The 10,858-nt window shown below is 35.8% G+C and overlaps 1 protein-coding gene across 2 annotated transcripts; it reads left to right on the forward strand.

Annotated features, from left to right (window-relative positions):
* Positions 1–666: 666 nt before the first annotated feature.
* Positions 667–9,017, forward strand: LOC109705062. 2 transcript variants are annotated; one of them, XM_020225824.1, is made up of 6 exons: positions 667–1,061; positions 5,325–5,411; positions 5,509–5,578; positions 8,315–8,424; positions 8,540–8,654; positions 8,736–9,017. In XM_020225824.1, exons 2-6 carry the CDS (start codon positions 5,345–5,347, stop codon positions 8,854–8,856), a joined length of 483 nt encoding a protein of 160 aa, XP_020081413.1. In that variant the 5' UTR covers positions 667–1,061; positions 5,325–5,344; the 3' UTR covers positions 8,857–9,017. The 2 variants fall into 2 exon arrangements, with proteins under 2 accessions (XP_020081413.1, XP_020081412.1); XM_020225823.1 differs by having other exon boundaries at positions 935–1,061; positions 8,789–9,017.
* Positions 9,018–10,858: the final 1,841 nt, after the last annotated feature.

Below are 10,858 nucleotides of genomic sequence, written 5' to 3' on the forward strand. Positions count from 1 at the left end.
GCGAAATTCGAGCCAGTGTCGGTGGAGATGCGAGCAAAGTAAGAGAGAGAAGCGCGGTGTTCATATCGCGGCTTGTTGTAGAGGAGGAAGAGAAAGAAGAAAAAGTGGTAGGAGAAATAGAGGAAGAAACGGTGAGGAAGAAGATGAACAATACAGAAAAGACGAGTGTGAAAAGAAACAGAGAGAGAAAGAGGAATATAGGTATTTTGGTCCGTTTATTAAAATCCAAATCGAATCTATAAAAGTTTTAAAAAAGGGCTTATTTTTGCAAAAACTCAAAAATGATAGATTTTTTATGCAAATTAGCCATTTTAAAATAGTAAAAAGAGTAGAATTGAAAAGTAAATTGATAAATATTTTTTTTTAATTTTGAAAACTTTTCATATTAGTGTAGACTTGTCAGAAAAAAAAAAAAGAATAGAAAAAGAAAAAAGTTGATAGCTCTATTACTAGAAAAATTTTAGAGTGCAACGAATATATTAGTAACGTGGCGTAACAAATCAATCAAATATCTTTCTTTAAAAATATATATCTCATTATGATTAGAAAAAATATTTTTATTATATTTTTATTTTAAAAAAAAAATAATTAATTTATTATTGATGACGTGATATAAGTGCGATAGGGTTGAATTCCTCCTATTACACAGTGGTCTATAGTTGAGGGGGCGTCCACACATTTCTACCCATATACAGTAATACAACTCTCATTCGCGGCCTGCGAAATTCTAGGGTTAGGGTTTTACCTCCTGTTCATTGTCTCCGTCTCTTCTTCCCAGGACTACCTAGGTTTTCCCCTCAAGCGGTGTCAATGGCGACGGCGGGGGGCCTGGAGGAGTCGCGGCGAAGCCGGCGATGAGGAAGCCGGTGTTCACGAAGGTGATCAGCTCAAGCCCGGCACGAGCGGCCACACGCTCACGGTGAAGGTGGTGAGCTCGGAGACGGTCCTCCACAGGGGCCGCGCCGTCCCCTCCTCCGCCAACCTCCGCCGCACCCGGATCGCCGAGCGCCTCGTCGGCGACGAGACCGGGACCATCGTCTTCACCGCGCGGAACGAGCAGGGTAAAATCCTAATCTATGTATGGCGTTACCTTCTTTGCGTTCTTTGGGTGCAAAGGGCTTTCGATTCGTAAATATGGTGTCGCAATTGTGCTCTGTTTGGAGGTAGCAGCATGTTCAAATGTTTAGAATGAAATAGAATATTCTGCTTTTTTAGTCATTTTTTCGGAAAAAATAAATCACCTTTTATGTGAAATATGCTATTCTATCAAATCATAGATGCAAAGGCTTTCCAGATCTTCAAATTATGAATGAAAATCTCTATACCGAATAAGTTATCATCGAATAACCTACTCCAACATCTAAACAAGGCCCAAAGCTATTATTTTTCTTCAATATTTATTATCGTAGAACATCGATCGGGGTAATTGTTGGTCTCGGGCATTTGGAAACTAGGAAAAAGAAGCTTAGGCTTAGTTTGGTATAGAGGTGTGTAAAGACGCTTGGGTTAGGCCTAGTTTGGGATTGTGTTCCTAAAAGCACCTGTTTTTATGCTTTGAAAGGTCCAAAATATTTAAAAGCGCTTTAAATCTTCACCACAATCCTAAATATAGTGGGAACTGCCACCAGAGAAACAAGCAGTTACATACTTCTCCGGTGGCGGTGTTCCCCGCAATTTTTATACTATTGAGGGAAGATTGAAAGCATTTTTTCGATTTTTGGGACCTTCCATAACATGAAAGTGGGTACTTTTGGCAATGCAATCACAAACTAGGGCTTAATTCTTTGGAAGGGCTCAAAAATACGAAAAGTGCCTTCAACACTTTTCTCCTCCTATATCATAAAGTGATGGTGGGATTGTTACCGGAGAAGCAGAAACTCTTTGCTTCTCCGAGTGGTGATTCCTGCTACCATTTTTCTAAGCATTGAAAGAAGGAAGCTTTAATGCTTTTTTAATCTTTTCGGGCTTCCCAAAGGATAAATTCAGGTGCAATTGGCAACGCAATCCCAAACTAGGTCTTACTTTGCTTAGGGGTACAGCAGGTTATGTGAAATCCTTTGATTGGGTATTGATAACCTGTTCAGCCAGTTTGAAAATGCATGACGCATAAGCACCATTTTGATGCTTTAGAGAGGTCAAAAAATTTGACAATATTTTAGATCCTATCTCTCTAATACTATAAAATGATAATGTGAACCACCATTGAAGGCAAAGAAAGCATTTCCTGCCACCATTTTAATGCATTGGAAAAGGTAAGGTTCGAAATGCTTTTAGTCCCTTAGAAAATTAAATGGTTGCCTTTTGAGAATGCATTCGCAAACTAGTCCTTGGTAGCAAGGATGTGTAAAGTTTATCATTGTCTGCAGTTTACAATTATTTACTTGGATGACTTGCATGATGCATGAGCCAGCGCTGTAGCTATTCTTTTAACTGAGCTTGCTCTCCCTGCAGTTGTGTATGCATCAAGTTGTGAATTTATAGTTGTTGGGTTAATAGAGAAAGAAGATAGCATTGTTTGGCTTGCAATTTAAGTCTAAATATGCTTTAATTCCACTGTTTTTTACTTTATATCAACTTATCAATAAGTGTGATGAACTCTTAGGTATCTGAACCTGTTGGTGTTATCTAACCTATTATATTAACTTCTTGTTTTGAGTGTGTCTTAATAGTCATTCGGGTTGATAGCAATAGAGAAGTGAGGCCAAAGAAAGCATCAGTTTAAATTTTGTAGACCGACATTGTTATTCAATGCACAAAAGCAAAAGTATTGTGAAAAATATGTAACATCAATGAAACAATATGATTCCTAACTTTATATCTATTTTATTTTGTAATTTTATCATTAAATAAAAAGATAAATATAAATTATTGTTAAATTTTTCGTAATATGAGAAGAGTGCTTCGTTTGGTTCGAGATTAAGTAAAAACTAGTTATTTCAGAAGTAAGTATAAGTTGGGGATTAAACCTAAAATAGATCAATTTTATGTTTGGATGAAAATTGAGTTGTTTTCGGGAATAAGAAAAATAGCGTTTTGATAGATAAGATAGAATAAGAAGAATAGTAGATAGTTATAAATAAAAAATAATGATATTGCACCTTATATTTGAATTTAAATTTTTAAATTTTAGATTTTAAATTTTAAATTTAAATATATATCTTTAAAAATTAAAAAATTCAAAATAAAATTTAAAATTGTAAACTTCAATTCAAAAATTTAAAGTTCTAAATTTTAAATTTAATATTAAATTTAAATTTAAAAATATCAAATATCAAATTTTAAATTTAAAAAATTTTAAATAATAATTTAAAATTTAAAATTTAAAATCATAAATTTAATTTTAAGATTACAAATTTTTAAATTTAAAAACTTTAAAATTTAAAATATAAAATTATTATAATTTAAAATTTAAATTATAAATTTAAATTTAAAAACTAAATTAGGTTGAGATTAGTTAATTATATCCCAATTTCATGGGAGGGGTGGGGTTTGTTAACCCCACCTTAAGATGTGTTTGGTTCGGATTATTTTGGCAGAATTATAAGTAATTCCGTCAGAATTACTGAATTTTATTCATTCGGTATAATATATTCGATATTACAGTATTATAAAATGTGAAAGATTATATCAAAAATATTACCGAAAAGAAAATTATGTATCTTAAATTACAGAAGAGTGTAATATTGTATATTAATATATCATATGTAAAATAACAATGTTAGCCTCCAACACTCCGAAACCCTATCAACAGCATTGTTTCCCACTCTCTCCCTCTGGCACACGCCCCTCTCTCTCTCGCACGCCGCTCTCTCTCTACCTCGCACGAACACCAATCCTTTTCTACTGCCTCGTCCTCGCAGGTAATCTTCGCGATCTCCTTCCCTCCATTCGCCATTTTCGCAAACATATTTAATCACTTCTTTTCTCTCGCTAAAACCCATTATTTTCGAACTGAAGTTAGATCCGATTTGGAGTTTCTTTTTTTCAATTTTTTTTCGAATCCATTGTTTTCGAACTGAAGTTAGATCCGATTTGGAGTTTCTTTTTTTCAATTTTTCGTCGATTTAAGGAGTGTTTATGCCTCTTTTTCACATATTGATTACAGATCTGTTGCAAACTTCGTCAGATCCGAAGCCATGTCTTGTTTCATTCAGTTGCAATCTTTCTATAGGACATGCTTATCAGGCACCTTGGTTTCTTTTGTTCTTATTAATCTTGTTTTGGATCTCATTTTTTTTTTCATCTCTCTTTTTCTGGATCTGATTTGGAAATGTTAGGGAAAAATTTATATATTTTTTATGCCCTAATTAATCATGTGTTGGCCTAAAAATAAAAACTCTAGTTAAAAATAAAAACCCTAGAGGAAGATTAATGACACACGCATCCATCCAAGATCCTGATGCCGAGATGTTTTTTATGGAACAAAGTAATGCTCGAGTAAACACTTTGAATGGTATGGTATATAAAGAGACTTAGTTTTATTTGACAAAAGATATTTAAAGGCATCAAAATTGATGAAATTACTTCCGAATACAACAAGATAATTAAAATCTTTAACTAAATTAGTTCAACTAAATCTAATTAAAAGGTAATTAAAACAAGGATAAATTACACTTTTAGCCCTCAACCTATGAGGCGTGTGACACTTTATTTTTTAAAGTTTAATTTATTCCAAATTTTATTACGAATCTTTTAAATTATTACAGTCAAATCATGTATTCCAATTTAGTTGACTGAATATCGACATCTTATTAATATGAAAGTTATGTGATATTTTAATCATTATCTTATAATCAATTATAATACTACAACATCACTTTTGTATTGGCAACATTGATATTTAGTGCCTGATTGGCCTTCTCATTTCCATCAGAGAGAGAGAGAGAGAGAGAGAGAGAGAGAGAGAGAGAGAGAGAGAGAGAGAGAGAGANTGTAAAAATTGGAGAATATATCGAAATTATTTTCATGAGGCTAGATTTAAAGTTTCATGTCATTCTGACATCCGGAAAGTGAAAAATAAAATATAACTGCTATCTGCTAGAGATTCTAGTCAGTACAGTTTTCGGTGACAAAAATAGTCGAAACTGAAAAGTTAAGATATCGTTCTTCTTGTTAAGTTAAACCGAGCCTGACTGTAAAATTTGAGTGCAAACGGACATTTAGAAAGGCTCCGGCGAAAATGATCATATTCTAAACTGCTAAACTAAAATTTCAATGTTGTTGGGGGGCCTATGTATGTAACAAAAGGCTTTCTCCCTTTTGTCCTGATTCGAACCAGAGAGAGAGAGAGAGAGAGAGAGAGAGAGAGAGAGAGAGAGAGAGAGAGAGAGAGAGAGAGAGAAGGATGGGGGATTGGGCATCAATGCATAAGTTGTGGGAGAAGTGGGCGTCCAACAACATCGGCTCTTCCGGTAGGCGGTAGCTCACTCTGTCGAACCCAAGCCCGTCTTTCTTTCTTCTTCTTCTTCTTCTTCTTCTCATTCTTTCCTTTTCCATGTATTTTTGCAGGTGAGCCGCTCAAGGCCGCTTTGTTGCTCAACTATGATCCCACCGGCCCCTCTCGCCTCTTGTCCGTCATGTAAGTGCCAAATCCACATCCTAATACCATTTCTAGGTTTTCTTTAGGATTTTTTTTTTTTTGCTCCTCCATAATCATTCCTGTCATCCGAAAATTTACTTGGGAGGCTTGAACTCTTACATAGATCTTAGTCATTTGGCTTGACCGGAACTTCTATAAAGTGCTTTTTCAAAGAAACCCTAATTACTTTTTAGTTTCAAGCCCTAGTAATTAACAGCTTCCGACAAATGCTCCTCCAGTGGTGTTCCCTCTAATACGTTATAACATTAGTAGGTGGGAGCTTCCAAGCACTTTCGAATTATTTCACATGGTATCAGAGTAGGGGTGTTGCAGCGTTTTGCAGCGCGTTGAATGTAAACTTAAAATACGCTCTTCTATACTATAACTGAGCTTTTGGAGTAATCGATTATTTCATAGGATGCACTGATTATAGGTTCTGAGACAATAGTACTTGTAGTTCGTTTGTTGTTTGGGACATTAGATTATCTAGGAAGGTGAGAGAGTTAGTACAGGGATAATTGTAATGATTATATCATAAGTGCAGTGGAAAGTTAAGAAAGCTGAATTGATGTGATTCAAGAGTATACTTGGCACTGTCTACTCAACTTGCTAAGTGATTCAGGGTTTTCATTCAAATTAAAGAATCAGTTGTGACAAAAAAAGTAATGTACAAAAGATAATATGGGAGAAAGTACTTTATTTAAGATGTAAGATGATTTGGGATTATGAGAAAACTTATTTAGGTTAAAGTAGAGGGATACATATGAAGTGGCAGGAGATGCTATCATTTAAAAGGGCATTATGAGGGCGAAGTTTTTGGGTTTGAGAACAAATAAAAAAGAAAAGAAAAAAAAGAAAGGAATAATGGAAGATTTGGATGCTGAGTGTTCCGCTACGAGTTGAATACAAAATATTTAGAATTTCATTGAAAACAACTTACATTAGGCCGGTATATGCAAAGGAAACATATGACCTCAAATCATATTAGTGACATTATTAAATTGTCACTCATGGTGGTGTTCGACTAGGGAATAGAGTGAAACTATTAAGAAAAGTATCCAATGGCCACCAAATGTGTTGGAACCACAGAAATTCATATATGGAATTGGGCAAGGGTATTGGTGCAATCATGCCTTCCCATGAATACCCACTAAAATTTGTGAGAGAAACTAAGATGACATCACAGCGTCTAACTAAGCTATTGTTAGGCCTGTATTTCGAAATGTCATAGTAAAATCATCTTTCGGCCCATACTAGCAAACATTGAGGATTATACATTGGCCTTTTTAATTAGGTAAGTTGTGGGAACTTACTAGGATGTGGCATCAGTTCTGTGTTTTTTCTAGATATGGTACATGACAAATACCACATTGGCTAATCACGTGGCATTCTAGATTGAGGATGTATAGTGATACTTACCCATGTGATTCTTCTTAAGCAACTATATCAAATGTGTAAATGCCTCCTCCTCATTATGTGTTACTATCTGGAATCAAGATAGGGTTTTTTTCATGTACTTCTAAGTTTCCTTTCCTATAAATTGTAGTTGCTTAAAGGTATGATAGTTTTCGCCAGTATTGTTCTTTAAACATGATTGACATAAGCTCCTTTGCCAACTTTCCTTTTTAAACATAAATGCAAGTTTTTATAATTTCATGAAAACATGGATGCAAATTTGCACAACTCCTATTTACTATTAGTAACAGTTTGGTTGATCACTTTGTGATACATGGTGTAGCTAAAAGCATTTCCATTCTGGTCATGGTCTTGTTGTGGATTCCTTTATTGCATTAAGTTGTTTTATTTAAGTTCATTCACTGTAGAACCCACTCACTCGTGTTGTTGAAGTGTTGCAAATAATTACAATAATTTGAGGATCTCCAGGTATAACCAGAGTTCACTATACTGACTAGTGGTTCGAAACAATTACACTTTTCCACCTTTTCTAAAGGCACTTTGATAGTCTGCCCTTGAAGAAAATAGGAACAACAACCACTGGGGAACATCATACTGGGGATTTGCAGCAGAAATGCCAATCCAATTTTTACCATAAACCCTTCTGTAGCAAAAATCTTGGAAATCCATAATAAAAGAAAACTGAACATGAAAACAACGATCACTAGCGAAGAGAAGAATGCAGCCAACTTCTCTTCTTCATTACAGTAGCTTCAATCCCATGCCCTCTTTTTAAATCTCTCCCACTCTCTCCTCTTCTTTCTTCATAGTGCCTCACCCAGAGAACTCAACGCTAGGACATATTGCCACACTTTGCTGCACTCTTAAGCTATACCATTCCCATGTATATATGCTTCTTAATCCTAATTGAACTCCTATTAAGATTCATATATTTGGTGGTGTGAACCAAGTCTAGGTGGTACAATTGCTTAGTGTGTTGTATGTCGTATACTTGACGAAAATGTACTGCATTTTTTATAAGTATATTATTAACTTGATTTTGTAAAAGTACAAATCAACACAATCCTAACACAACATGCTTCATTTCGAACCATAAAAGTGATAAAAGTGGAATCTGGTGGGCCACAGAGGCAGGGCCACAGAGGTTCATTTCATTTCTCCCTGAAAATTTAACTAGATTGGTGATCATTCGCCAAGATGTGCAAATGTCCCAACTGTTTATTTTGCATGCTTAGAGATATGGGCACAATTTTTCCGTTCATTTTCATAATGTGAATATATGCTTTGTTATTAATGCGGAATGTTAATTGCTGCTACCAGAGCCGAGCAGGAGGGGATAAAACTCAAAGCTGTTGACTTGCTACCGTTCCTAGACTTTGTCAAACGAAAAAATTGGCAAATGGAGTTCTTTTCTCTTGGCCCAAATCAGTGTGAGTACTCTGATTTTTATTAACTCTCATGTTGCCACTGTTGTTTGTTGTTACTCATCTTATTATTTGGTAGTCTGTTGGCATTTTTATGATTATTTATTTTAGTATTTAATAGATATGGTCACCTCTATACATAAGCACTGGTTCTGCGCTCGCTGTGTCAATACATCAAAGCCTGGTGGGGAAGGAGTCATTGTCATGCAGACTGGCTCATTCTTGTTAGTTGCAATGTAAGGCTTCTGGCAAGATAATTTGCTTTTCATATCTGCTTGATCCGGTGAAGACAAGTTTTTTTGTATTATCTGATTCAGACAGCAAAATGGAGATTTCTTACCATGGGGACCTATGATGAACCAATATGCAGGTATGAAGGCTCTCTTGGTTCGGCTTCACAAGCAATGGTTGCAGTTGACCACTTGGCATGGCAGATGAGCAGAAGAACTCACTAACCGCAGCTTAAAGCAGAAAAAGGGTATTTTAGTTTTTGCCGCGTCTACTTTGCCCCCTTGTAAAATAAAAAAATGTTCACAAAGGGAATACAGTGTGAACTGTAATGACAAAATGATCATTTTGCCTTTCACCATTTTCGTCTCCTCCCTCATGTTGCTCATCCGTCGCCTCGATCGGCTGTGGTTTTCTCTATTTTCTTCTCCTCTTGTTCTCCTTGTTCTCTTGCACCCTCGTCTTCTCTCTATTTCGGCGATAGTAGGGAGGAAATTGAGATGGGTGTGGATGGAAAGGTGGGCAAGGATAACGAAGGCGAAGGCGAGACGACGGAGGGCGAGAATGGTGTTTGTGGGCGTGGACGGAGATGTGGGCGAGGGCGAGGTAGTGGAGGAGGATGAAGCTAAGTAGAGAGGGCGGAGGGTATTTTTAGCATAGAAAAATATTTTATAATGGATCATTAAGATGTGGGCGAGGGCAAGGTAGCGGAGGAGGGCAAGGCGGAGGAGGGCGAAGCACTAGTAGAGAGGGCGGAGGGTATTTTTGGCATAAAAAAGTATTTTATAACGAATCACTAAAAGTAGGGGGTGAAATGAATATTTTTTTTCATTTTACAAGAAAGCAAAGAGTAGGTTTTAAATGACATGTGGGAAAATAAAAAAAATCTGATTTTGACAGAAAATTTCTATAATTTAGCCTTTGTAAATTTTCAGTCTATTCTTGATGCTTGGCTTTTGGTACTTTGGCGCAACTTAGCAAAGTAGTCCTTGTAAACCTAGCCTACACGTTTTCATTTATGTATTGGTTCTTTTGCATTTGATTTCTTCAAAAGAATTATTTTCATAAATAATTTTATCAAATTTATAATTGCAATATGCATCTTATTCTTACCATGTAGGCGTCATGTAAGCGCCACGTGAGTAAGGGCGTATGTGTTGGAATAAATTAAATATAGTAATTCATTTATTGTGTCTAAGCACATGATGAATGATTTACCGTGTCTATTGTCTTGCAACGCTTGATTGCGAAAAAATATATGTATTGCGGAGGGAGTGGTACTTATGAGAAAGAACGTTAACCAATGGTAGAATATGTAAAATTATTCAGGTGCTAATCATTTTCCTTTAGGTATCGTTTTAGGCACCCAAAGAGTTATAGATAGGCCATCACAAGTATGTTCAATGCAACAGTGAATTCTCTCTATTTGCACTCCGTCGCAACCGGATAAGATCGGATTGTTCGTTTAACTTGAAATTGCGAAGTTCAAACGAAAGCTGCTGCAGTTCAGAATCTTCGTGATCAGATAGGTCACGAACCGAAGTTGAATGATATCATCGCGCACAATCGATGCAATGGGAGCAAGTTTATCTTGGCATTAGCTGAATATATAATGACTGGAATGAGTTATATAAAATCTTGTCATTGCCAATTTGCCATCTAGGTGGCCATAAAACAGCACTCTCTCCCTTGCCAGCTTTGGTGCAGATTGAAATTGCCAGTAGCCGGGCAGCCTTACAAACACCAGATCAGAATTGTGAAGTTATGCTTCCACAATAGTATCCTGATTAGATAATAGATATCCAAAGGATATTGCATGATTAATTGAAACAAGATACTTCTAAGGCCCGTTTGGTTCGAGTTATATAATATTACAAAGTATCTCGACATATACAGGTATCTTGAATTTCGGCGTGAGATTACTACTGATGCTGCATTAGAGCGTTTGGTTTAATACAGTAATATAATACTAGATTACAGTATTTATAGCATTAATATGTTTGGTTCAGTTTATAAAATTTAGTAATCCTGATATAAAAGTATAATTTTTTTCAAAATTGTCCTTGTTGTGGTCATTTGAATATTATTTTTAACGGAAATGGCGAATGGAGGGAAGGAGATCGTGATGATTACGATGCAATAGAAGATGATAGGTGTTCGTGCGAGAGAGAGAGAGAGAGAGAGAGAGAGAGAGAGACGTCGAGAGAGAGAG

This window comes from Ananas comosus, unplaced genomic scaffold (assembly GCF_001540865.1).
Source record: "Ananas comosus cultivar F153 unplaced genomic scaffold, ASM154086v1, whole genome shotgun sequence".
NCBI classification, from domain to species: domain Eukaryota; kingdom Viridiplantae; phylum Streptophyta; class Magnoliopsida; order Poales; family Bromeliaceae; genus Ananas; species Ananas comosus.